This window comes from Montipora foliosa, chromosome 4 (assembly GCF_036669935.1).
Source record: "Montipora foliosa isolate CH-2021 chromosome 4, ASM3666993v2, whole genome shotgun sequence".
NCBI classification, from domain to species: Eukaryota; Metazoa; Cnidaria; class Anthozoa; order Scleractinia; family Acroporidae; genus Montipora; species Montipora foliosa.
In genome coordinates, this window is record NC_090872.1 from 11961760 (window position 1) to 11989088 (window position 27329).

The window sequence follows — 27329 nt, forward strand, 5'->3', positions numbered from 1 at the left end:
GTGATATTTCGGTGTGAAAAATCATATTTCCATTTTTACGTAGCCGTAGAATTGGTTAGTGAGTCTCGCCCCAGTCTGAAGTTTGTTTGGGTATCCAATCGGAAATGCGGGATACAGTAATTATCAGTCACACGTGCCCCTCAACGACATTTTTTTCATATTTCGAAGGTAAAATTTAGGTGGACGTCAATCAAATGTTTCCATGACAATAGTCCTGTTCTCTTGGCGGCAGGTGAATTCGTCATGGAAACACTTGATTGACGTCCACCTAAATTTTTACTTTCGAAATATGAAAAAATGTCGTTGAAGGACGTGTGTGACTGATAACCCCTGTAATAGCAGCAGTGATTTGGGAAATTGAGAAGGGGATCGTTACCAAAACTGAGACATCAAAAAACCAAGATGGTCAAGATGGTCTTTCATTTTCCATAAAATGCAAAATTTGTAAAAAATCCTCTTTCCAAAAACTTCAAGGGTAGAAAAAAATGTAATTTACAAGCTCATCATATCTCCAGTTCACAGTGGCAGTTTGCAACTAAATTATTCATTGTTCTGGAACATCAAGCGATCACGATATAGCCTAATAATATATTGCTTGTATGTCAACAACGCATATAAAATCTTTGACTACACTAAAACTTCAAACTTTAACTACTACAACATTTAGAAAAAATGGATATAAATACAAAATGATCGAACCGGAGATCTGTGTCACCACAGACATCCTCACTTTCATCATCAAACATCATCGTCTCTCAATGCTCGTGTTAAACAAAAACGTTTAGCACCTCCCACAGCTCTGCTTGCAGTATTGGTCCATAAAATCTCTGTACAACCCACAGTAGCGCAATTTCGCCCATGACCCACAATCCTTGTGTTTGTTTTTGCACACAGCTAGGAGGAAATAGGCACAGAAAACACAAATCAAAATTAAACAATAAATTCGGGATTTTGGGGGAAAAAAAATTCTGGTTAGTGGGATTTAAAAATGGAAAGATTCGCAGTAAAAAAAAAAAGTTGTTACAGAAGGAACCGTAGCGCATGTTGATTTAATATTTATTAGCGGCATTACATTCCGTTTTGAAATTACAATTAAAAGGCTTTACGTAAGGTTTATACATAAACAAAAAGTGACTAAGTTGGGGTCGCTAAAATTACATTTACCCAAAAGTGACTAGGATGGGGTCTGTAATTGGCCATAAAATTGACTATAAAGGGCAGGGGTTCTGAGAGGCCAGCGGCACGTACCCAGCGAAAATTGACCCAAGTACCCCCCTCCCCCTTCGGTAGGATACGACAGCATAAGCCTTAGCCAAGATTTTCTTCGGCGAAGTCTTAACCTCGTACCCAGATCTCTGACAGAGTGAGATCTGGGTACAAGTAATAACGAGTTTAGCCAAGTTTAAGCCCCAAACTTCTGTTCTGTTTTAACTTAATCGCTTCTTTTCCCCCTGAGATGAGTCTTGAAGATTCTACTCTGTCTAACGACAGACGATTTTACTCGTTTGGGTGTGAATCGGTTTACAAAATCTGGGTCCACTCAAAAACTATGCCCCAAATTTAAGTGATGGATCGGCACATTTCTTGCAGGTTTCATGCAGGTTTCATCATGCGGAAATGAAATAAAGAGATGGCGGGATCACTACATTTCACAGAGTCTTTTCACGCAAAAATGAGATTGAAAAGAGAACATGAACATTTCATTTTTTTACCGTTCGTAATACACTTGCAGCTTTTTTCGCAATCTTTGTTCATGAAATCGAAATGTTTACTGCCTCTGCTGCAATATCCCCGGCTTTTCCAGTAAGGACACCAGTAATGGCGGTCGGTTTTATGGCAAGCTGAAGTTTAATAAGAGAAAAATATCATGAAAATACAAGAGAATTAACGAGGTACCAGGTCAGAGAATGCTTAAAAGGGAACCTCCACTCTTACTACAGAATAAGTTTACGCCAAATTTGGCGGGCGCCGCCATCTTGAATACTTGTGACGTGTTACGGTTCCCCTATTGTTCTGACATAAAAAATTTTTGTCTAATAACAATAGAGCAACCGTAACACGTCACAATTATTCAAGATGGCGGCGCCCACGAAATTTGAAAACAAAAATAGACGATTCTAAAACTCACTTATTTCGGATACAAACGCTTTCTTTGAGAATATTTTCGATTGCCTGACTGTAACAGTTACTTCCTGTGATTTAACGTTCTTTTTTTGTTGATGTGGAGGTTCCCTTTAATGGCGCTGTGAAAACAAAGCCAAAAGAGCCAATCACAAGGAGAAGCGAATACATGCATTTAGGACTGCAGAGGGAACCAAGTGATCCCTAATATTAATGCATTTAAATTAAGGCGCGATTGAAAATGGACGTTACATAGGGCGTTATTTTGACAAAAAAGAGACTTTAAGGTACAATTGGGCGGGTTTTCAGAATCTTTTGGTGTGATGGTAATTTTTTAACATTTTTTTGGCGAGGGGGTGGGGGGACGGATTGTAGTTAGCGTTAGTTTTGTAAGTACTGTAACTATGATTAGTGCTGTCAATACTCTTATTTCTGGCGAGTAGTGTCGTCAGTATTACGATTAGTATTGTAAGTAGAGAGTGTATTGCAAATAATATTCCAAATAAATAAAAAAGAACACACGCAGCTTCGCTAAGAACGGGAACTGAACACGTGACGACAAGTCACAATTTAATTAACCTGTTGTAAAGCAATTCACCTTAGTTTAAGGAAATAAATGTTTTTATTAGTTGTAAATTCATTTAGTCGTCCTTTTTGTTACGTCGCAGCTGGAGAGCCCTTCTGAGAGATTTTTGTAGGTAACCACGAAGTCAGGTGTTTAAGAAGGACGCGCAGGTGTACTATCGCACGGTCTCTGTCAGGGTTCACCACGTGCTCTTGTCTCACATTAATCTAAAGCTAAATATGTTTTTACCTGGTGGTGGAGGCGTTGGAGGCTTAGGTGGAGAACCAGTTACTGGTGGTCGCGATCCACAATACAACAGATTTGCTTGTAATTGGTCCTTCTTGCTCAGGCCGTACCGCTGACCAAGGTTGGTGCGGCCGTTCTTGCCAACGATAGTTCTAGCTCCCGCTCGGTTTGCGAATGCCGTGGAGGAGTAGTGCATAATGCTGTCGTAATCGTACGAAATGTCACGACTGTCAATGCGATTAGTGTCATACTTGTGAAAGTTGTACGCCATGCCTACGAATGAACGAATGCCATGCGTCAGGGAAAACTCGCTTTATCGCCCTAATAAGGTGTCAACTTCGTCTTACCTTGTTGGATGTTTGACCAATTAATTGTTACGTAGCGATCTCTGTCGGGTCGAGATTGCTCGTGCCAAAATCCGAGGGCATGGCCTAAAACAAAGATAGGGAAGTAAGTAGAGAGGTTTTAGGTTTACTGCCTGTAGTTAGCTTAAGAACTGGGCAGAGTTCGTGATTCTCAAAAGTTCCGAGAGCTTTTTAGGACCGTGATGAAAAGCTATTTCTTGGACTGCCTGCCGCTTATAATTCTAAAAAAGCCGAGGAAACTGAACTCTTCGTATGTTTTTATAATAAGAATAGGCAGAGTTGCTACAAGATCTTATCCCTGAAAACGCCTACTTTTTCAATGCGTGTGTACGCCGCAGAATTAATATGCAGCACGGGAGTTTTGGGCTTTCAGACTTTTAAACTCGCGTTTTGCATATATATAGCCTGTTCCAGGCTCTCAGATAGTCGAGAAAACGAAAAGAACTGCGTGTGAAAAGTGAGTGGGGGCTTGGGTCGAGGCGAGGCGGGAGAGCCTGTAAGCATCTCTTTAAATTCTTCATTCCGGTATACCAGCTCCTGGTATACCCTCTGATTGGTCAATTTTGACAGTTTACATCAACACTTTCGTAATCATTTTGATTCACGCGCGGAGCTTACGCGGAGCACGAAAGAAAGAGGCCGACTCTGTCGCCGAGTGTGTTAAAGTATTCCCAAACGTACAAGCCCTCAGATTCGACCAAAAGTTGTGTCTTTTGAACTTAAGTCGAAAAAAAGATCCGTTTGCAATGCTTCCAACTGGTTTTGGTAAAACCATAACTTTTCAGTTACTTCCGCGCGTTGTGAAAGTGCTTCAATGTTGTGATACGATATCTCTACACACCGCTTACAATATAGCATCACCGGGTACGATATATAGTTCGAATTTTATCACACACACACACAACTATAAAGTCCCCTGCACGCCGCAATTGTTAGCATTCGACGCCGCTCACTGATAACTCTGACGAACGAGAAAAACACAATATTATGTTATTCTTTCTTATGCAAATACTTGGCTGCGTATTCGAATTCACCAGCTAGGGTCAAATAAATTTCTGCCTTCATCACCTTCGAAAAAATGAGAGCAAAAGAAAAAAACCACTTTAAAAGAGCGCAAAAATTTGCCGAACACAGGCTTGTATTTCCGTTACAAGCGATTTCAGGAAACGAAGGTGATGGCTACGTGTCTGTATACTGCAAATGCAATCGAACCCATCCACATGAAATATCAACCTTTCACATTCATTATCGGTTGTCCTGATGCATCAGAGCTGAAGTTTATTGACGAGACCATCTTATCATCTTGGCCAGAAACTTCAATGGTCGGATTTCTATTTTCCTTGGAAAAGTCAACAGAGCGTCGGGAACTCGCAGCTTTCGAAGTGGTCGTGACTTTTGGTCGAATTTGCTAAATCTCCGGTCGGTGATTTCCTTGACACTCGTTTCCCGGGCGCTTTGACAATGCCTTCGTTCGCTTGTAAAGTTATTTTCTTAAAAGTGCCTTAAATTCTGGCTAACGTACTCGCACACAAGTGTGACAACAGTGACAACGGAAGGTTTTTCGTTCCGCACAGTGTCCAACCCGAAGGAAAGAGCAACATCGGCAAACACAACATTTTCGCCGCCAGTGTAAGAAACGGACGCCAAATGAGGAACTCTAGGAATCTTCGTTCCCAAAAACATCACGTTTCTTCTTGGAAAACCTGAAGAACTTATAAATACGGCCTTTACAGAATCAAGGCATCACCTCTGAACAACAATAAAACAATCGCGCTTGAACTCGCGTGGAACCACACAATGCCGCCCATTTTCAACACTTTGACATTGACATTTTGACATGCCAAAGGTTATTTGCAAAGTGGGCGGAATGAAGAATTTAAAGAGATGCTTACAGGCTCTCCCGCCTCGCCTCGACCCAAGCCCCCACTCGCTTTTCACACGCAGTTCTTTTTGTTTTCTCGACTATCTGAGAGCCTGGAACGGGCTACATATATAACAAGCTGCATTCACACGCTGAGAGCCTTTGACGTCACTTTTCCCTGGATCCAACCCTCTGAGGTCCAAGCGGTCAGTTTTGAACGTGAGTAATGGCGGACCGTGGTTGTGTTGATCTTTGCGACGGGAAAGCCTCGACGACGTTTACCTTATGCTCGTAAAGGAGTTTAAGCGACGAATTTTATGCCTAGATTAGTACGGACGCTTTTAAGTAAAGAAAGAGATGGAAAGTTAACTTCGTCACACCTGGTTTCTTTCACTTTTTCGCTTTGTGCAGGCAAAAAGCGCGTCGCACGCGCCACATTACCGTTGCGGTAGATATGTCTAACAGAAAGAATCTTCCCTAATAAGCCACTTTTTTCAAAAATATCATAATACTCTTTGTTTGTACCTCCAAATTTTGCCTAAACATTGTTTTTGTTTTCTTTTGGGACCATTGTGAGTCCCAAGAGAAACTGGAAACAATGTTTATGCAAAATTGAAAGAGACAAACAAAGAGTATTATGGTATTTCGAAAGTAGCCTATTCTCTACTTTCTCAAATTCCATAATATGCCTCTTTTACCCCACCCCCCCCCCCACCCCCCCACCCTCCCAAAAAAAATTCCATAGGCATTGTTGTCGAATTCTCTTGGGACATCTTTATGTTCCAACATGAAAACAATAGGGCCGTTTAAACGAGCGAAAACAAGCCGCGGCTTACTCTGGCTGCGTTTTACATAAGACGCGAACATCCAGTATAAATGATACAAAATCTACGTTCACGGCTTCCTCAAGCCACGGCTTATCCTGGCCAGGGGGTTTATACTTGTATAAATAGTTCAATTCGTGTGTTATGTACGCCGCGGCCAGAGTAAGCCGCGGCTTATTTTTTCTCTCGTATAAACGGCCCTAATGATTACCGCGCACCGGTGGCTCAGTTGGTTGAGCATCGGGCTGCCATGCGGGAGGTCGTGAGTTCGACTCCGGCCGAACTAACTCTCAGGGTCTTAAAATAACTGAGGAGAATGTGCTACCTTTGTAATTACATCCGCAAATGTTAACCATCGGATAACGACTATAAACCGTAGGCCCCGTCTTCACAACCCAGTGGAACGTAAAAGAACCCACACGCTATTCGTAAAGAGCAGGGCATGGAGCTCCCGGTGTTGTGGTCAGGCATCATTTCATTCACTGCTTGTAAAGCGCATTTGAATATATCAATAGAAAATGCACTATATAAATTCATTAGACAAAAGTAGAAAATAAAAAATTATAACTGTTTATTATTTCTGAAACTTTCATACCGATCTCATGAGCTACGACACCAAGGTAACCACATCCATTTCCGATTGAAATTCTCTGCGCTCCTTTTCCTGGCTGCCGACCCACCATAGAATAACACCTACGATTGCCAAAAGATTTTAATCAAGCTTGACCTATCTTGGAAAGGAGTGCCTTCTTAGATGATGGCGCGCGAAGTTCGAAATGAACATGCTCACACTTTCGCTGTAACCCCGCCAGTTACGGAGGCACACATTTTGGGAAGAAAAAGAAAGAAAAAAAGAGTGTTTCCTTCATGTCAGCCAACTTTCAGGGTTGTTTGTTACCCAGACTTTGAAAGAAGGCGAGGCTGGAGTTTACTCAATCCTTGCCACTTTTCTCAGTATTTACATAATTTACAATGTTATTGTATGCGGTCAGTTCCTGCCTCGTTACCATTTGTTGGCCAGGTTACTTAGCACACATCTGCAAAGTGGCGTATCGCTCAGTCTCTCTTCCGTCCCACCTCTCCCTTTATGCCACTATCATGAAAAAGTACGGGGGGGGGGGGGGAAGGTAGTTTTGTATGAGCCATTCATTTTACAGTAATTAAGCAACAACTCTGTCGTCCTACCCTCCTCCGGAGAAAAAGCTTAGGTAGCGACTGTGACTCGAAGTCCTGGGAACAAACTTCAAGCATCCAACTTTTTCCATCCAATGATTCATGGCGCGCAGAATAACACCGCGAACGTTACCTGTAAACAAATATCATTTATCAGGGTAATGTTTGACATCAACGAGCCAAGGCTTCGATTCCCGGACTCGGGTTATAAGCGCCTTGATTTTGCTGTTTCTCCATTCCACCGCCACGCGGAGATTCAATAGGGAGTTTAAGCTGCGATGACGGAAAGCTATGGCGACGCCAACGTCAAAAAGGACAAATTTAAATTTATTTTAAAAGGGAAAATGACTGTGTTGCACGTGCGGCACGCATTTCAGCGCGTTTCTTTGTCGTATTCCACAAAACGACAACGTGAAACGACTAAATTTCAGATTTTGACGACAACGTGAACTTTCAACAATGAACCATTTTTGTTCAATCTTTACTTGAAAACCGTTCGTACCCCAGCATCCAGTTACAGGATACTTCGCCCGTGTTACACAACGTGAGCAAGATGGAATAATCGAGAAATACTGTCGATAGCGTTAAGTTATACAGTCAACTCTCTCTTAACGGACACCTCTGTAAGACAGACACCTCTATAAGACGGACACCTGGTGCTGGTCCCCGCCGTTTCTTAGTCATTTTACTATAACCAAACTTTCTATAAGACGGACACCTCCATAAGACGGACAACGGACACTTTGAAATCGTCAACGGACACTTGTGAGGTGCTGAATGTGACCGCAAATTACGATTTAGGGAAGAAAAATTCTTGTACGTGACTCCTTTTAACACCAGACGTTTAATTGACAGCTCTTATCTTGTCACAGTACAAGTTAAAATTAAATCAGTCATTGTCCCATTCAAAAAATAACTTGGAGGTGACAACCGAATTGTATTGTAATTTAAAACAGGTAGGTTTCGTTCAAGCAAATAACTTAAAACAAACTTTAAACAGACGGGTATTCACTGTGCACAGGTTCAGCATTATTATCTTAAATTTCCTGGGGTCATGCTAAGTCGACTCTCTATAAGCCGGACACCTCTCTAAGACGGACAGCTGAGGCCAGTCCTGATGGTGTCCGTCTTAGAGAGAGTTGACTGTATAGATGAGTTCACGCTCTTGAGTGCATCATGGGTAATCAGGGCAAGATGGAGACAAATTCAAAGGTTTGTAAGGAAGTTCAAGGGGTGAAAAGTATTCACGACATGCAATTTTGGGTTTTTTATTTTACAAAAGATAAGATAAGCGCTCAAAGGTGTGGAAGAATAAATTTGGAGAGAATGGCTATTGTAGATATTATTTTATTAAAAAGAGTTTCTGCCATACATTTCCTGTAATTCCAAAGGCACAACTGAAATTACAGAGAATGAATGGAGACAAAAAATGCAATCTTTAGCAATTCCAAAGAACCGATACCAAGTCTAGTTCATCTCAGTTCTGCATATGAACGTATTTGTTTGGTTTATGAAGGCGAAAGTCTATAAAGTAGAATCACGTACAGTATACTTTGCAAGAGCGTAAACTCGTCTATTTCGGAGCGACCTTTTCCTTGGCTTTGTCCTAGCTTAGATTTCCTCAAGTAATGGATTTTCTCTGGGAACTTCGGTTTATCTGTCATACTAAAAACCAACAACTGACTTGATTTTTGAAGTGTCCTTAATCCATATTTTCACCACGTTGTACTGACGGAGCAAAAACTTTACCGCGCAAAACCCGTTTTAAATCTTTTGAAAAACGAAGCGGGAAAAAAGGGGTAGTGTCACGCTATTTTAGTCAAACTTCAAACCACTAAAAGACGTCTTTGCATCAATGAAAACCAAAAAATAATGCTGTAGTTTTGTTGCCAATGACCACTGAAGTGAACTGAAGCTATTCTTTGTTGTTTGCAGCCAAGGATGGAGAGGATGGAAAATGAATGGAATCTTGAAAAAACAAGCCAGTTTTTTCAAGTTTGGCGACATTGTCTTCAGAAAGGCACCAAAAATTAAATGCGAATAGCTCTCTGTGCTTTAAATGTATTTCATATCTTGTCCGTGTGCTGTCAGGAATGTTGCACGTGTGAGATAAAGTACTAATTTACATTTTTGCCCATTTTTGACCTAAAAACATCAAATTAGGCATGACAGTACCCTTTCATCCATATTTTCACCACTTTGTACTGACAGACCAAAGACTTTACAGCGCAAAACCCATTTTAAATCTTTTGAAAAACGAGGCAGTGATTAACGTATCAAACTAAATGCAGTTTTCCGTTAACACCATCATTCACGTACTTGGGGGCATTCATTTGCATACTTACTGTTAGATCTGGTGATTACATAAGGCACTTCTCTCCATCCATTCCTGCCAATGGGCCATCGCAGGTCACTTGCTTTATTTGTCCTCATGATGGCCCTTTTGGGTCTCTCCTGCGACTTCGCACCCCACCCCTGAGGTAACAGACGACTTGGATCGTCACCAGGCAATAAAAGCCCACGGTATCTCAGGTATTCGCGGATTTTTCCCGTCATGATAATGTCACCTTGGAACAGAAAGACACCGTCTGCAAGGAAAAAAAGAACGACGCAATGAGGACATCTTTTCACTTAAGCCATATATGAGGTTAATAAGCATTAGGAAAGTTTTATGATGACGTGAAAAGTGCGGCTAGGTGGTTTCGTTTGACTGGCCGCACCGTGGGATCAGATTTTTATCATCGTAATGCATCAACCGAAAATAACACTCTTTATTAGCTGTCACTTAAAATGCCACGAATTCGAACTTTGTTTTACACCATGATAATCAATGAATAGTCAGTTAAGGAAAGCTCTCCACCAGCTTTAATAGGGAAATTATTTAAGAAACGACGACGGCTACGACTACAACAACGCCACAAAGCAATAATATCATTGGTTAAGGGCCCACAGACGGATTTTTCGCGCGTTGCTAAGGAAGTGAAATGTTACTTCCGGTAAGTGACGTCATCATATCATGAGCTGACAAGAAAACCCACTCACTAGCAAAAGTCACCGCACAAACTGTTGTTTCCATCGAAGGTTTTTCCTTGCCCTTCCTTGCGCTCGATCTCAGAACAACTGAGCATGCGTAAACGAACTGACTTCCGGTTTGAGAAAAAGCTAAATTTCCGGCAGTCTTTAAATTGAATTAATTTTTTTTTACATGGCACGTTTCACCCCCAAATACAGAATATAGCAAAGCATTGATTTTTTCAAATCATCTTTTTTGAAAAAGTTATCGGTATTTCAGTATCGTTTATGTCTTTGAAAAGAACATTTTTCAAAATAGAAAGAAAACCATGCTTGGCTTGATGCAAAAACGAATACAAATTATCAAACCATCGATTAAATACCCTAATAACAAAGAGGGCAAAATTACTGAATGCTGATTGGTCAATGAAGAGGGTATTTTTTCTTAATTTTGCTTGAGAAGAGGGCAAAATTACTCGCTCACGATTGGTCGAGCGCCAAAAATTCTCGCTCCTGATTGGCTGAACGTACGTCTTCCACATTCAGTTGGTTTCTTCTGTTTGAGCAAAACAACTTCGTCTTCATCGAAGTTTGTCTTTTAATTCGCGCTGCATTCGCCGAAAAGGCATAAAGATTAAGAACTAGCTTTAAAAGATGATCTGGAATTTGAATTTTCGAGTGACAAGAAGAAGGGCAAAAGATTTTTTTCATGAAAAGCTTAAAACTTGGATCGACTTACATGGCGCCCGGCGTAGCGGGATTGTGTGGTTGAAAAACAAAATGATTCCTTTCGTCAAGGGCTTTCAGTTTACCACGACATCTTGCAGCTCAACAAAAAAGGTCACAGAACAATTTGCCATTGACGGGAGGAACAAGTAGCTCAAATTTGGTGGATTTCTTTGGACAAACCGTTTGCTATGTTTACGGATGCGTATTTGCAAGTGGTAAAAACCTCTACAGCACAGGTGAATAAAATAAATTGAAGCTTAACATTTGGTTTAATCGTTGTTACAGTTGTTCACGAATGAAACTCGTATTTTCCTCTCAAGTGGATGTAAATAACAATTATCTATACTCGTTTTGGACGCAAAGAACAAGTTGACTTGCTTGTCTGTTTGTTAGTTGTTTTGCTTCCGAGCGAACGAGTGTTTTAACTCCGCTTAGCTGTCTGTTTTTCGAGGTGCCTCAACAGTGTTAAGAAAATTTTGCCCTCTTTGTTATTAACAAGTAATCGCAATGGGGCCGAGTGAAATTAAGGATTAATATCACTTGTGTTTTCAGAAGTTGCTGAAATTGCCCTCGTCGCTGCGCGACTCGGGCAATTTCAGCAACTTCTGAAAACACGCGTGATATTAATCCTTAATTTTACTCGGCCCCATGCGATTACCTATACAAATTGCGTAGCACGGAGACAAATTTGAAGTTTTCTTTTATTGTTCACGTGACCATGGGCGTGGCATGATGACGTCATATTTAGGGTCATTGGCTTACAAAAGTTGGAAACTGACTAAAATAATGCCAAATTCTCTCAAATTACTTAACCATTACATCCTTAGCAACGCACCCCAAAAAATACGTCGGTGGGCCCTTAAAAGAGCATAAATAATCGTGCTGCACGTGCAAGTATATTAGCAGTCCTCATAAAGACGACGTAAACTCACTAAATTTGAGGTTTTGACGACAACGTAAGCATGCAACATAGCATCTTTCATTCTCTATTTTAACTTTAAAACCGCTCGTACCAATTTTATTTTTAGGATACTTCGCCCACATTGTAGGACGTGAACGAGACTGAATAATCGCGAAAGACTTATGATAGGGCCAAGTTATATTTTGAAGTTACGTTTTCGTCGACCGTCGCCATTGTAGATCTTAAATTCCCTAATGGCAGGTCAAACCAAGGTACTTAATAGCTTAAAGCGTTCATTTAGTTTTGAGAAGGAACTCTTCAAGCAGACCAATGATATCTCAAACCATCCGGGATATTGTTTGAGTTACCTACCTCGTGAACGGCCATTCTGTCCCGTTGCGTTAAGAATGGTGTCAAATATAGGATTCAGAGTCTGTTTTGCTACGATTAAAGGAAACAAAACCAATCAAAAAATAGTACAAAGAAATAAGACAAATAATGATAATACTTAAAAGAATACTCGAGCAGCACACGGCACATATTGCTTTCTTTCTTTGCACTGAGACGTTTCACTAAATGATCTGCGAGGGGATGGAAAACGACACTCTTATGGTCCAGTTTTGACGTCTCAAAAGACTCTGGCTACTCAAGAAATACTAGTGGATTTGATGGAGGTGCTGGATTGCACCGCCGACTGCTGTTTCACAGGATTAAAAAGAAGTTCAGTGATATGGGCTGTCCACGCCGTGGACTATTGAAGAGTCGTTAATGTGGATTTCCAATATCTTTTCTGTAACGACACTTTCTAGTATCTTCCCATTACTTTCGACACTTTCTAGCTTCCCATTACAGTTCATAGATAGTAGACTGGAGAGAAGAGACGAGAATCTAATTTCTTTGGACTGCATTCAGTGGGAGATTTAATTCAGATGAGCAATTTCCTAGACGTGCTACTTACTTTACATCGTTTAATTTAGCAACGTTATAATTACTGAGCTAAGTCCTTGTCTTTGAGTGAAAGAAAAAAGGTGATTTTGAAGACCAGAGTTATACAAAATGAAAGTTTCCAAGCCTAATCCAAGACTTGTGTATTGGGAGGTCCGCGCGAACCTTTGCTTGTCCGGCGACTACAACAACCAACCGTTGTCGTGAGTTCTGTGACAATTAGTACCTGGCTTTATGATCACATAGCTCGAACAGAGCTGAAGTACAAAAACCGTCATTACGCAACTCCCTAAGTATGTTATTGCAACCGCCTTTCATGGAACTAATATGGTAGTCTTTTGCATGGCTTCATGCAAATTCGATTACGTTTTCAACTGTGTTTAAACAATCACGTTTAGATATAAAAAGTGCATGGCAACGCGGTGGGATTGTGTGGAGTGGACAAATGGAACACTCACAAAGTCGTTTTCTTCCCTCCCTCCTTTCGACTGTTTGTGTCCTCGAGACCCGCAGCGAGGCCTACTTCAAAACAGCGACAACAACCTACCACAATATCCCCACTGCCTGTGCTTGTCGAAATCTTCGTTCAATGAGCACCACTCCTTCCCACTGTTGGAATCTTGTGTGGTACAGTCGTAGTAGGTTTCTCCCCGATAAGTGAAGGGAAACACACAACATTCTCCTTTCGTTGTGTTTCTGGTGTCGCAGACGTCCCCTGCAAAACCAACTGGAACAGAATCTCTTAATTTCTAAAACTGTACTGGATATTTCCTTTCCGAAATTTATGGTTGTTAGTCTATTATTTAAAAGTTCGCCATCCCACGCTTCGCCACGATATTTAAAAACAAAACGTCCAAAAGTGATCAGTCGTAAAATCGCATTTCAATTTCAACAAAGGTTCATAACTACAGTTCGCGTTTATTTAATAGTAAGTTGAAATGGCCCAAAAAACAATTCCTTTCCCCATGCGAGAATTCGTGAAAGTTTGGGCTTGAGTACGAGAACTAGCCCTGTTTGGAAACAAGATTGACCACGCCACTTTCAACTATGTTTTGACAACATTAACTTCAACTCGTTTTCATTTGCAATTAACATCCTTACAACTCAAAATTGAAAACTTTTCTTTCCGTCGAAAAGGTGAAAGGCTCAGTTTATAATTATTGAGCTTAACTGCTGAATGATGCCCTTAGCGCACAAAATTCAAGTCAAAACACAGCATTTACCTTGGGAATCAATGGGCGGTGGCTGAAGTGCAACCAGCACAAATGCAATTGGAAACAGTGGCATTTTACTGGAAAGTCGTCGGAAGTCCTTGCCGGATTGATCTTGAGCTCGTATATATATTAGTGAGAGAGGCTGCAACTATAAAGCAAGGCTTTTATAACCAGAAAAAGAGCCAAGTAGATGTAATCAAAATAAGGCTTTTCCTTGTCTCTTACTTGTGAACTATTTCTCAATATTTCAGATGTCGTACGTAAAAACAGCAGGATAGAGATATCAGATTTCCGTCACCTCGTTCTTTTGTGTCCTGCATGGACTTGCGATTTCCTGGCCCAGCTTTTGTTACAAACTACATGCCGCTGTATTACATCTGTCATCTAGCAACTATCATCCACTTTGTTGGATGAAACAAAGTAAGCTCACAGTTCACATTAGTATATGGAGCCCTGTTTCTTTTCGGCCCTTTTTGCCTGCTTAACGTCGCCATTTTTTCCTGAAATTCATACAATTTGACTCTTCCGTGCGTAAGTGCCAAAAGCTCAGCAGGAAGTGAGCGCGGTGAATCATCTTCATTCCAGAAATTGAGTGCCACAACACACAACAATTTCTTTATTCTTTAGTGACGGGGCGTAACTTAAAAACTGCAAAACGACTTTCAAACGAGAACAGTATACCGTCCTTATTTGTCCCGAAGTCCATAGAGAGCAGAGTCCAATTTCTATTTTTTTGTCACACGATCGTCTTTAATTCGTTTTCTACATGCAGCTTTCTTCACTCACACAATCCATTTTTTTTCCAGTTGCAACTGCACACTTTCCCACTTGAAAGCATTTTGTTTCAAGAACTCGGTTTTCGCATTCTCTAGAGGGTACCAGGTCGCGTCCCACGCGAAAGTTCGCGAAACAGCAAACATGATCGAAGGACTTGGGGATGCATAGGAGGCTACAAGGTTGTGTCGAATTAAGAGGCGTACGCGAACAGCGGATTGCGCAACATGCCTGCTTCAGCTAAGCGGGTTGAAAAAGAAAGTTGATGTGTGAAGAATAACAACTAAGTCATCCCCACAATCTCTAATTTATACAGTCCAACCTTTCCTCTTCATGAACTCTCCGTAATGGACTGAATTCTTCCGATACCGAAAAAATGTTCGTTTTTTTCCTTACGGAGAATTAAGACCGTGGCTCGTGTGTAAGGGAAGAGACGCGAAGACTGGCGAAGAGGCCAGTTCCTTCATTCGCGATTCTCACAATAACGTACCCTGAACTTTAGCAGGACTGCTTTAGGAGCCTCCGCCGTTACGGAGTTTAAAAACATTTATAAAACCAGCGACAGCATTAACGGCACAAAGCAATTATTTAATTGGTTTTAAGATGCGGATTTTACACGATTTTGCAAAGGTGGGACCATTAGGAAATTCTTAAAAATGGCTGATTTTGAAGGCAAACTTCTAAGACCGAAAAAAAACTAGGAAATAGAAGTCGCCCCGTGCCCTGATTAGTATGCAGTGAAAGCTCAAGGACTGCAGAAGATCTCTTTTCAAAAAAAGCAGTTTGGAAAAGAGTGTGGCAAATGCGGATTGTTTGCGAATTTGCTAATGCTTTCCTTAGAATAGCGCAAAGTGAGGGCTATTTTGTCGTCGTAATGCTTGAACGTTTTATTGCTACGCTCCCTAATATGGTTCGATATCAACAGGCAACGTTCCGTGGCAAACTCCAGAACTGAATTACAGATCAGTTGTTTACTCAGCACTGTTACAGGGTAGCAGCGACCCCGTAAGGCCGCGTGTGAACCCTGCATTTGAGAAAAGCTGCTTCCACGCAACTTATGCAGTTGTAATTTCAAGACAGTAGAGATAGTCATTTCGGCATCCAACAAGGATCCGCTTATCAACAACAACAGGAGAAGAAAATATTTCACCGGGCAATGAATACAAACCTAAGCGAACCCCAGAGTAAAGGTCTAGAACATTAATAGTTCCAACAGTAGTGACAACAAATACCGCTCGCCGTGCTTTAGTTGAGTCACATTTCTTGCAAGTTGCGTTACACGTCGCGTGACAAGCAGTGTCACAGTTTGTGACTTTCAATTCAGCGATGAAAGGGCTTGAATAAACTTGTGCATTGGTGCTGAAAGTCCACTGTAATTCGCCACACGGAGATAAGCAGTACACGTTGTTGTCATGGGAACCAAATACAACGTGTCCAGAACAGAGTGAATGACAATCCGACTCCATGAAAGTGGGAGAGCAAAAAATTGGAGCTTGTGTTTCAAACTTCCATAAGCTCTTTCCTTCATAATCAAAACAATAAATACATCCATCCACGCATGCACAAGCAATTCCCGTCGGCAACAACAGCAATGATGCAAAAATGGGTTTGGGACACTGCTGACTCCAAACGATTGCATGCTCAATGGTATGAATTGCAAGAACACGCCCGGACAGTGTTGCAATGAAGACCAAATGCAGGTCACTGCTGCTGCATGGGGAACTGAAGCAAGATCCCCCACCGCAATGTATAGCACATATGCATTTCTTGTTTATCACATCAAGCCCATACACATGCTGATCATGTGACCCACACCAGGCCACCCCTGTCTGTGGGTCGATGCAAGGAGAGCTTTTCACAGCTGCACCAGTTTGAAATGTCCAATGAGTTTCACCAGTGAAACGGTTAAATACATACACTTTCCCATCATAGCAACCTGAATCACAAAAAAAAAAAAAAACAGGACATGATTCTCTTAAACATATGAACCTCAAACAGATTTTATTATGGAACTATTCATGTTTGAAGGTCATTCTCGTCACCAGAGCCTCGGATCTTATGCCTGCGCTTGATCCGAGGCTCTGGGAACCTTTATGCAGAAGGACATGTGCTGTAGGGTCCTTATATCCTTATAGCCAAAAACTGGTTGGTCCACTCATGTCACATGACTCTAAATACTTCCTTCCGATTGGCTAAGAGGTATATGAGCCAAGCATACACGTACTACCACTTGCCACATTTTGTGCACATTGCAGAATTCTGATTTTGTTGGAGGCAACTTCTTATTTAAAAAAATATTTTCTGCACTTTTTTAGTAAAATGGAACTCCAGATTTGCTTTTTACTGCCATCAGCAGACTATGTCCAAAGTTGTTGACTTCTTGTTTCTTGAGACAATTTTCAGATAATAAGAGTTTGTGGTCTATTGAAAGGCAAAATGTAGTGGCATACCCAAGTTACCGGTAAATATTATGAAAACCAAACTGGTGTAGTTTATTAACGAATTCAACCAATGACTTGCACCAGAAGCACATGACCTTGAAGCGTGTAACTTGCAACTATTTTCCTTGGAACAAAGCTGGGGACTTTAGGACAACAATTTTATGCCCAAATATGGACGTTACGTCCAAATAAGGAAATTTTTAAACTCAAAAAAACCTGAGCTCTGAACCAGAGTTCAACGCTTCAAAGTCATGAACTAACTATGCTCTTACTCTGCAAGCACGCTCTTCATTATTGATCATGAGCAATTGGGAATGTATCAACCAAGATTGCAAGTATTGATATTTCAAGACATTCAATCTCGGAAATAGATAGCTTTCTCATTGGCTGCAATGCTTCAAGTGACTACATGTAGGCACTAACCAAATATCTGAAGTCTTACCAACTATGACAAATTTGCCACATGCTGAAAGAGTAGCAGAAGACTCTATTCTGTCCTCCACCTTCCTCTCCCACAGGACTTCGCCACCACTCAGTTGGACACACATAAACACGTGACCATGTGAGCCAATGAAAACTTCACCCTCACACCTTCCCGGTGAGTGAACCACAAGGGGGGAGGCATCAATGCACTTGTACAGACAGGTGCACCACTGGGAAGTGATGACAACCTTGAATCCAAGAGCCTCCTTTTCAATAGACGATGAGAGAGACTGCAGATGAGTATTCTCTTCAACCTCATTACTAGATACAAAGTGACACCAGTCTCCCTTTTGATCAGGTCCGAATGTTTGTGTTTGTCTCACTGCATTGTCATTTTCAGTGAGTTTGAAATTTCTGCAAACCTCACAAAAATTAAATTGGTTGCATCTTCGAACAGAACAAAAGCAGTTTCTAGCCTCTTTGGCACTGGTCATCTCATTATGATATGAATTATTGTTTTGAATGGAAGGTGGGTTTTTCATTGCAAATCTCTTCACACTGGCTATGCCATTATTCTCATTTAGGTGAGAGCTTCCATCAGTAATAGCCAACAGCTTTCGTTTTGGCAAAGCTTCGGTTATGCCAGTTTCACCCATTGTTGAGTTGGATCCAAGAGATATCTGTGCGTCCACGATATTTTGACCCACAATCGTTCTTAAGTCATCTCTTCGGCTGTCATTTAAGTTCCCTTGAGGTGGTCTGTTGTTAGAATCACCTCTAGCCTCAGTAAGCATTCTAGAAAGCTTACTCTCAACATAGATACAAAGAGAACCAAAAGTTTTGTTGAAAATATTATCTAATAACTCATGAAGCTCCACATGAACTTTTCCTTGGTTACATATCCAACACTCAATTAAATCTGCAAGCCTCACAGCACTCAAAGAAGATCCACCACAGGCAAGGAACATGTCATCTTCCATTACATTCTCAGCATCATGACTTTCAAGATGTTTTCCAAGAAACGAAGGTGTTTTGCTTTCATCATAAATGAGCAAACTTTCTTTCCAAGCAAGTTCAAGAAATTCTCTCACAGATCTTGTCCCAGGAGAGTCAGGAATTTTCTGAAGGATGGTCAACAAGGCAGCCCTATTAACCTTTCCATGGGCTGTCATTGGCAAATGAGAAACTATGTGAATACAATCAGGCTGTGCCTCGTGTGGTAGCAGTTTGACTAAGTCACGCCTCAAAGACATCACATCATTTTTCTTGTCTGACGAATATTTGCCAACCACAAACAAATGAATTCTAGAGTGATTGTTGTTCAGTTTCTCTAAAACCAGTGAACATGCCTTGCTTGGGAGTACTTCAGAAATTTCCCGTTCAATAGAATCTAGGTTTATTCTTTTCCCCATACGTTTGATCTGCCGATCGTTTCTCCCACAAAACCAAATGCAACTGTCCTTAACAAAGGCCCAGTCTCCTGTCGCTCTCATCGTTCCCTTGACAAGAGACCTTTCATCACCAAGAAGACACACGCGATCTGAGCCACCTAAAAGGACAGAAAAAATATTTCCAATGAGGGCAAAATAATGAGAGATGTGCCAATCTTGATAATATTATTGTCCTCTTATCCTTCTCTGATCCTTCTCCTAATTTACTTCAAAATCACTTGTGTCTAGAAATGCAGGCAATACAAAAATTTTTAATGATCCTGTTACGATAGGAATCAGTAATATCTTAGTAAAGGTCGTTTAAAGGAACTTAAACATACTTTTCCTAAGGTAAACATTAGTCATTATTGTCTTGGTTCTTTGAGACAGTTAGAGAAGAACTTACATGTTAGGCATGAACAACGTTCTAGGGAGAGTATAAAAACTAACAACTAAGATTGAAAATATGTGGACCAAACCTATGTAAATCTGCCCCATGCCTTCTTGAACAAGGCTTCCACTTTCACCTCGAACTTCAATGACTGTACTCAACAGGGGACGACCAACTGGGATATCATTTGCAAGATCAACAGGAATATCCCCAGGCATTTCATCAAAGGAATCACCATCACTTAAACTGCATCTGTTATTCACCAAATGTTTTATGGGAATGGGATAGCATGAAGCCCAACAGGACACCTCAGTAATGCCATAAAGATTGTAAATCAAGGTGTTGCTGCTTGGAGGTCTCCATTTTCTCAAGGTGGACAGTGTGGGACAACATTCTCCTCCAAACGCAAGCACTCTGAGTGAGGAATGGACATTAAGAACTTTTGACTTGATGAGCTCTTCTCCAAAGTAGTGCATCAAGGAAGGTGTTGGCTGATTGATTAGAGGAAGGACAAAAGAGTTAGCAGGAATGATGACGAACATGAAAAAAGGCTTACGGTGTATGTCTGGCCACCTAAGCAGAAACAGCCACAAGTCAAAAAGGGACTTTGCAGAGTGCTGAAAGATGTAGATGTAGATGATGACGATTTTTCTGTAGCTATCTCTGTGTTATTGACTACCCAGTACTTGCCTAATGCAGTGTTTTACCATGCAAGAGGTGGAGGTTTTATTAGTTAAAGGAAAGGAACTTTATTTAAGTGTCTAGTCATTCTAGCACTGGAGCACTAATTGGAGACACTGTAAACTGAAATTAACAGTTAACGCAAATCAAGTCAAATATTGGTTTTTGAGGAGAGGGGAAACCGGAGTACCTGGAGAAAAACCTCTTGGTGCAGAGTAGAGAACCAACAAACTCAACACACATATGACACCGAGTCTGGGAATGGAACCTGGGGCACATTGGTGGGCGGCGAATGCTCTCACCACTGTGCCATACCGACAGACTGAAAAATAATGGTCAACAGGTCTTCCTAGTCCCAAACGAGGGGTCTATCACAGACCCTATCAAACAGCCCTGTACTGTTCACAACCCTCCTATCATGGCTCTCTATGCAGTTTTATAAATGTGTACTGAAAATATCATGAATGCCTCCTCTGATTAATTTCATTGCACTCACATTTTCAATTTTGCACCCACACTCACCTGAAGGACAGTGACTTTTTCCACATCAAAGAGAATCTCACACAGCTTCGATGGAACCATTTTCACAGAGTCAGGAACCATGACAAGTCTGGCCCCTGCAGCAAATGTGACAAACATCTGTACAACAAAAGGGTCAAAGGTGTAGGGTGATGCTAAAAAAACCACATCATCTGGCGATACTTGAAATATTTTCCTACCAAGAAATAAATAAGGAGTATATACCATGACGTGAGGCTCCACAGAGTCGACTAAAGGAGTATTTCTTGTCCTCAGAGGCTGCACATTTTTGAGTCACTACACTTGCAGTCGGCTTTCTTGATGTTGTTTAATTGATGTATTTCTGCACTACAACATAAGCATGTAGCTTTTGATACTTCTACATATGAACATTCTTTTCTTAAAAAGATCATGGGATAATGTCAGGACTGCAGAGCCTTGAAAACAGTGCAATGCATTGTAAATGGAAAGGGGCAAGGCCCTCCTGATCCCATGTTTGATGCTTGGCTTCTTCAATCACTCATTTATTTTCATAACGTTCTCTTTTTTTGTCCACTACAGAGCATGGTAGAAGGCTAAGGGCTGAAGCCTTATACATGTACATTGTACTTTGTTGTTGTCTTTTCTTTTACAGGTCACAGCACACCAATGGCGCACCAAGACAGTGTCTGGTGCAGGACTTATACATGCAGTTTCATTTTGCCTGTGTTGACCCACTGACACCTCAAATACCCTAGGACACCCAGCTGACCCCCAGCTGACGAGTAAAATTGTGTGGCGTTACACAGATTAAAATCTGTCAAGTCTCACTCCCAGGGGTCCATGGGTTAAGATATCAAGTTAAAGAACACCAGGAATATTCAGCCTTCAGCCCATCCAAGTACCTTAGCCCCAAAACTTACTTACCCTATATCTGCTATGTTTGGTACAATACAGCAATGAGGCACTTTCACTGCTTTCGGCTCCCCAGTCGTACCAGAACTTTGCATTATATAAGCAAGATCCAGTGAATTAATCTTCTCTGCTTCTACTGAAATGCGTGGTTGTTTTCTCAAAAGTGTAAATCCGTTGGCATGAACCGCTTCATTTGCGATAAATTCAAACTTGTATCCATGACTTTGTTGATTGTGGTCCCACTCAGTCATGCGCTTTTGCAAATTCTCCACTAACGTTTTGTCGGCGAGAATCTCACTAACACTAAGCTTTGACAAAAACCTGCAGACAACGCCTGGTGGCCAATTAAGACCAATTGGTGCGAAGCAACTTCCATGTTTTAATATTCCAAGTAAGCAGGCGACAAGTTCAATTGATTGCTTTGCGTAAACTGCTATTACATTCTGCTTGTCAAACCGTGAGCCTAAATAGTCTGCAATTCTGGATGCTTGCTTATCAACTTCCTGATAAGTTGAGTGTTGTTGGATCGGCCCAGAATTGAAAGTAATGGCGATATTCATTGGAAAAGAAAGAGCAGATTTCTCAAACACAGAATAAAGTGTTTCAACTTCCATTCTAGTAAATTCATTCAATTTAGCTGTGTTATAGTCACTCAGACTCTCTCTAGAGGGTAAACGGAATCCCTTTTTTTAGGCCTTCTACCAAACCACTTCCAAGTCACAGACAGGAAAAAAGTAAATCACTGAGTAAATCATCTCCTTTCTTCTGAGCTCCAGCCTTGTGCTTGAGCGGTAATTCGCTTGAGTTACACGGAACTCCTGACCCAGATACAAGTCCGCCATGATTGAGCCCTCGTTCCTCGAATAGTGGAAAACGCTAAATAAAAGAGAGGTACCTCATGTATGTTGTGAATATAATATACCTTTATTTTCAAACATACTCCTGAGCATCTAATACAATCGAAAGCCACTGTCCAATGAACTGTTTACAAGTCCTTTCTTGAAACGTGATAACTGCCAACAAAATGAACACTTTTCTATCTCGTTTAAACACCGTGTTTGCCTTTACCCTCACAGTGTTGGCGACTCTGACGCTTTCATGTTTTCTATCAACTTTTTATAACACAAATCAAGCCCAAGTACTTCTTCAAACAAAGAAGGTTTTGGTGTAAGTATATATCACAGGGTTTTCTGTGATCAAAGACCTTGAATGTCTTGATCAAAGATTTTGTTTTCGCGTGCCCTAACTTGGTCTCAAATTTTGTTAGGAAAAATGTTCAAGACTTTGGCGTTAGCAAGGACAAGAATGACTTGGGTTTCATTACGTTTGACCTACAAACTAATATCCTTTTTTGCCGCTTTACGAAGAAGTAGTCACTAGTGGAGGTGACTAGTGGTGGATATTTACAGAGCCACATTGTGGCAAGGTAAATGTCCACCACTTTCACCAACATCGAAAGAAAAGCCTAAAAAATTCAGGCTTTAATGGGATATGAACCCTGACCTCTGTGATACCGGTGCAGTTCTCGGCCAGTTGAGCTGTCAAGTCGTGTGGGAGCCGGTCATTTTGTGAGTTCAGGCTTTCCTTTCTAATTACTGCTCAAGTAACTTAATTTAATAACTGCGATGATCAGCATCTCAACCTGATCAAATTTCCTGATTCGGCTCAAAGGGCAAAACTTGTATATCTGATGGAAACAACTGAAGGCTTAGTGAATTATTTGATAAATTTGATTCAAAGGCTTTGAAGGTGATGACAAATTATTTTGAATTTGGATCATGGAATGTCCTAGAAAACAAAGGGAAAAGGTGTTTGTGTGACTTGTGTTCGGTGAGAAGAACAAGGGGCTAAAAATTCTGTGAATGTTCTCTCAACAAGGACATTTCATAGACGTTTCAAAGCAATTTTATTCATATTCTCAGTATTAATTTTTTAGTGCCATTATTGAACTTGTTGTTGTGTGTAAAGGGTTCAGAATCTGAAAGTATTCTGATATCTTCAGTTGGTTTCCTCCATTGAAGTATCGAAATCCTTTCCTATCGGATAATAATCAATGCCATTGCACTATGGGTGACCATTAGATGTCATGAAATATGAAACAAATCAATGTCTGTTCTTTGGTCACAAAATGTATAAATTTGTCAAATGTTACCTGGAGCACTTACATTAACTTAAAATAAAAATTTATGAAAAATTTATGTAAATGCTTTGTTTATAGTGGAAGTGCACTTAGCTATGAAACTAGTTCACAGGCACTCCACTTTAAATAATCTGAAAGAAACAATTCAAATTTAATAGAAACATGTTAAGAATCTCAACTGGCAGGAGGCAACCAGTTGGCTATTTACAAAGCATGGTAGAATTGAACCCAGAACAACCAGAAACAAATCAAACTTTACTGGCCATTTTCAGGTGTCACAATTTCCTTTGTATCTCAAGAACGGAGAGAATTTAAGTCGTCAAACTTCACAGGCGTGTTTCTTTTAGTAAGCTTGAAAACATGTTAAAAGATCGGCTTTTCAAAACGAGCGGTTGGCAGTTTAGCAAATGGCTTTTCAGGCCCAAAACGTTTTTGGGACCTTTGAGAAACAGGCCCCAGAGGCTAGAACGGGATTTGAACCCCAGGCGATCGCGTGCAAGCCAACGCCCTAACAACTGGACCACACTGCCTCGTCCTCAGTATTCTCCTTAACGTTTGGAACATTTGAAGGGTATTTTCAACTGGAATGTCAAGCAGCTTTTCCTTTATTTAACAGCCGAATATTCCACCAAGAGTAATGTAAGTGATCTCCTTTTTTGTTACATCAATTTGGTGAAGTTTTGTGCAGGTAAATAAGGGATTTTTTTTCTCCAGCATGTAACAGATTACCATGTAAGTGTGACGCAAGTTGATTGGCAACAGGCGAAAGGACAGCTGAAATATCACAGTCCTTGGCAGGAATCATCCGACTGGTGTGACGGAGGTCGTGGTTTCGATTCCTGGGGCTTGTTGTAAAATACGCAATGCAATGCAATATACGCAATATATGCAACGCAATATGCGTAATATATGCAATATACACTGACGTCAGTCCTAGGACTCTGATTTTTCAGTTGTTTTTTTGCCTGTTGTTATCCTTCCCCCACCCCTTTTCATCATTCATGTAATCATGTTTGTCATCATTACAATAATAAAGATTTTTGACTTAACCTATGGACCCCTAGACAGCCCCACCCCCCTCCCCTCTTCCTTATTGAGGAGGAAAATCTATCAAGTCTCACTCCTAGAAGGCAGTGGGTTAAAGAGGACATAGTTATTGAGTGGATATAGAGGTTGTTAACCCTTTAAGCCCCGAGGGGTTCCCCATTGACGAGTAAAATCGTCTGGCGTTAGACAGAGTAAAATCTATAAGTGCCATTTGGCACTATCGGGGCTGAAAGGGTTAATTAAAGGGGGTGTAGATTTTGAGTGGATATCTCACTTGAGGTTGTTAAGCAACTTTCATATTTCAGTATTCCAACTAAGCAGGCGACAAATGTAGTGTAGCAGCTCTTGTAACCCGCTATTGTTTAAGTCGTTGTTTCAATAATATTATTGTTCAGTCTTTTGTTTTTGGCTAGGGTAGTGAGCCGCGATCGCTTAATATGTTACGAGAGCTACTACATCACCCTTTTTTAATTGTCTGGCATTAGACAGAGTAAAATCCTTTAATTGACAATGTATTTATCACATCCAGAAAAAAGCAGTCTTTTTTATAACTTCAGAAATTCAATCAAGTGGTGATATGGGACAAGATCATCCTTCGAGGAGACAATGCATTTCTCGACTACCATGGCATCAATACAAAATACTACTTCTTTGATGATGGCATGGGACTTAAGTATGAAAAATAAATTTAATCTTTTATTCTTAGAAACTCCATTGAAATGTCATTAGTAATGACCTCCTGAACTCCTTTAAAGTGCAGCCAACCTCAATTGTTTTTATTATTACGTAGTCATTTACTTTTCCTATCACACTGCAATCATGACAGGAGCTTAAAGCTCATACTTTTTACGGTTACATTTCTCAAATGTTCAGAGGTTAAATGTTCTATTCTCTATCAAGAAACCTATGCGCACATGTATTTATTTGCCCAAAGGAGCTTAGTTAAAAGGACATTTTATATTTGTATTATTGTCAAATAAAAATGGTGAAATAATAAACAATTATTCGCCTCAGGCTCAGTGATTATCGGTGAATATTCACTGATAATCACTGAGTCTGAGGCAAATAATTGTTTTAGTATAAATTTTTTTTATTTTTATTTTATTTGACTTCGCCCCAACAAATGTTGGGCAGGGAGGCCACAACAGCATAACCAATTACTGTGGTCCCAAGGTGATTATTACATTCACTTACAGTGGCAAAATGACTACTGGGAGCCATTTTGTTCGTCGAAGTGATTATCGGCTGATAATCCGAGATAGCGAGCCAATGAGAGTGTGCGATTTTATAATCACCTGTGTATTTATACTAAAAATTAATAACCTTAAGCAAAGCAATATTATTGAAATGGCTGATTGGGGTCAAGTGAATGTGACTGGACAAGGAAGGAGAGGAAGGAGTGGGATGATTAGTAAGATGACATGGGTCCATGCACAGCATAGCAACACCAAAGGAACAAAATTAATGAGAAATTATACAATCAGTTTCAGCATATGACCACCTGTACTGTTAAGTTTGTTATCAATTTTTTTAAGAAAGATATTGTCATCCTGTTTTTCTTTCAGGGGAAACAAAAATGTCAGCCTTTACTTGTCCTGGAATGTGATTCCCAATGCTGGAATCCTTCCAATGATAACACAGAAGAACAAGTTCTATTTTGACTTTCCTGAAGAATACACTGTAAACAGAGGCGGATTTGATAGATTAAAGTAATAGTTTTGTTATGGATATTGTGAATATGAAGAGAGTTAAGCTCATTCGAGAAATATACAGAGTTTCAGTGTCCTGTAGAAATAGGTGATATTTCCAAATTCATGGCAATTTGAAACACCTGGTTGATTTGTTACTCCATGTCCATGCTAAACTGCACAATAATTATTCATCATTGACTGCATTTTAGATTCCCTGCTACATGTAGCAGAGGTCCCTTTTCTTTTGCGTTCACAGGGCTGACAAGAACGGGAAAATAGACCTCCGCCATGGGTCGAAACTCACTTTGATCCAACCGCCATCCATAACCTCGGAAGGCACTCTTTTAACCGCATGCCCCATGACATCTTTGCTGGCTGTTACTTGAGTCCGCTTTGTCCAGCAAATGCCTTCACAGTAATAATTCCACTGTTGTTATGTAAGCCCACAGAATGTGAAGTGTGAGGATCATGTGAGGATTCTGTCACTAAATAAATGCCAGGCATGCTCAACAGATCCTCAACACAGTGAGTTTCAACCGCTAGCATGGAACATTTTAGACTGATGAAAGAGCTTTGGCAGGCTCAAGGAGGAGGGGGGTGGGGGGGAGGGGTCTTACTTTTACCTTTTTCTTGGTAGATTTTCAATAGATGTGGAAAAAAAAAAGGAATGACTACAGTTTATGTGGTTTCAACCCCACTCTCAAGGCATGCACAGACTTTCACTTTGCTGATACTGGTTTGCCCTTATGATGTTGATTTGGATAGAAACGATTCCTGCAGCTTTTGACATTCAGCAAAATCTCACACTTTCACCAACAGATTATCCCTCAAGTATTTACCTTGCTCAAGAAATTAATACTTTTCTCATGTTTTGCTTCTCTTTGAAATTAGAAAGTATCAAATTCTGAAGATATGATAGCCAACTAGCATGTTGAATGTGTT

General features: G+C 40.6%; 3 protein-coding genes across 6 annotated transcripts; 1 reads left to right on the top strand and 2 right to left on the bottom strand.

The window, feature by feature from the left end:
• Positions 1–405: 405 nt before the first annotated feature.
• On the bottom strand, positions 406–15171 carry LOC137999856 (zinc metalloproteinase nas-13-like). 2 transcript variants are annotated; one of them, XM_068845807.1, is made up of 10 exons: positions 13966–15171; positions 13290–13457; positions 12170–12238; positions 9501–9743; positions 7168–7288; positions 6578–6675; positions 3280–3363; positions 2936–3205; positions 1713–1841; positions 406–894 (listed from the first exon to the last, which is right to left on the bottom strand). In XM_068845807.1, the coding sequence occupies exons 1-10, from the start codon at positions 14027–14029 to the stop codon at positions 782–784; spliced, it is 1359 nt and encodes a 452-aa protein (XP_068701908.1). In that variant the 5' UTR covers positions 14030–15171; the 3' UTR covers positions 406–781. The 2 variants fall into 2 exon arrangements, with proteins under 2 accessions (XP_068701908.1, XP_068701907.1); XM_068845806.1 differs by having other exon boundaries at positions 13290–13469.
• Positions 15172–15297: 126 nt separating this feature from the next.
• Positions 15298–22368, bottom strand: LOC137999855 (beta-alanine-activating enzyme-like). 3 transcript variants are annotated; one of them, XM_068845802.1, is made up of 5 exons: positions 21522–22368; positions 20619–20811; positions 19504–19906; positions 17614–19143; positions 15298–16666 (listed from the first exon to the last, which is right to left on the bottom strand). In XM_068845802.1, exons 1-5 carry the CDS (start codon positions 22121–22123, stop codon positions 15786–15788), a joined length of 3609 nt encoding a protein of 1202 aa, XP_068701903.1. In that variant the 5' UTR covers positions 22124–22368; the 3' UTR covers positions 15298–15785. The 3 variants fall into 3 exon arrangements, with proteins under 3 accessions (XP_068701903.1, XP_068701905.1, XP_068701906.1); XM_068845804.1 differs by having other exon boundaries at positions 20619–20735; positions 21522–21661; XM_068845805.1 differs by having other exon boundaries at positions 20619–20713; positions 21522–21613.
• A 90-nt stretch (positions 22369–22458) lies between these two features.
• On the top strand, positions 22459–26424 carry LOC137999857 (signal peptidase complex subunit 3-like). Its single transcript, XM_068845808.1, has 5 exons — positions 22459–22676; positions 22777–22850; positions 24212–24288; positions 25254–25369; positions 26262–26424. The coding sequence occupies exons 1-5, from the start codon at positions 22534–22536 to the stop codon at positions 26407–26409; spliced, it is 558 nt and encodes a 185-aa protein (XP_068701909.1). The 5' UTR covers positions 22459–22533; the 3' UTR covers positions 26410–26424.
• Positions 26425–27329: the final 905 nt, after the last annotated feature.

What these genes read in the sequence shown, in the direction of transcription:
- LOC137999856 (XM_068845806.1), bottom strand. Translation starts at nt 14,029, where the DNA reads ATGCCACTGTTTCCAATTGCATTTGTGCTGGTTGCACTTCAGCCACCG. An exon ending in ACAGAATGGCCGTTCACGAG is followed by an intron (nt 9,744 to 12,169) that starts GTAGGTAACTCA and finishes TTTTCCTTGCAG; the next exon opens with ACGGTGTCTTTCTGTTCCAA. An exon ending in TTGGTCAAACATCCAACAAG is followed by an intron (nt 3,206 to 3,279) that starts GTAAGACGAAGT and finishes GTTCATTCGTAG; the next exon opens with GCATGGCGTACAACTTTCAC.
- LOC137999855 (XM_068845802.1), bottom strand. Translation starts at nt 22,123, where the DNA reads ATGGAAGTTGAAACACTTTATTCTGTGTTTGAGAAATCTGCTCTTTCT. An exon ending in CCAAACATAGCAGATATAGG is followed by an intron (nt 20,812 to 21,521) that starts GTAAGTAAGTTT and finishes ATTTCTTGGTAG; the next exon opens with GAAAATATTTCAAGTATCGC. An exon ending in CATGGGGCAGATTTACATAG is followed by an intron (nt 19,144 to 19,503) that starts GTTTGGTCCACA and finishes CTGTCCTTTTAG; the next exon opens with GTGGCTCAGATCGCGTGTGT.
- LOC137999857 (XM_068845808.1), top strand. Translation starts at nt 22,534, where the DNA reads ATGAACACTTTTCTATCTCGTTTAAACACCGTGTTTGCCTTTACCCTC. An exon ending in TACGTTTGACCTACAAACTA is followed by an intron (nt 22,851 to 24,211) that starts ATATCCTTTTTT and finishes AACGTTTGGAAC; the next exon opens with ATTTGAAGGGTATTTTCAAC. An exon ending in GATGATGGCATGGGACTTAA is followed by an intron (nt 25,370 to 26,261) that starts GTATGAAAAATA and finishes TTTTTCTTTCAG; the next exon opens with GGGAAACAAAAATGTCAGCC.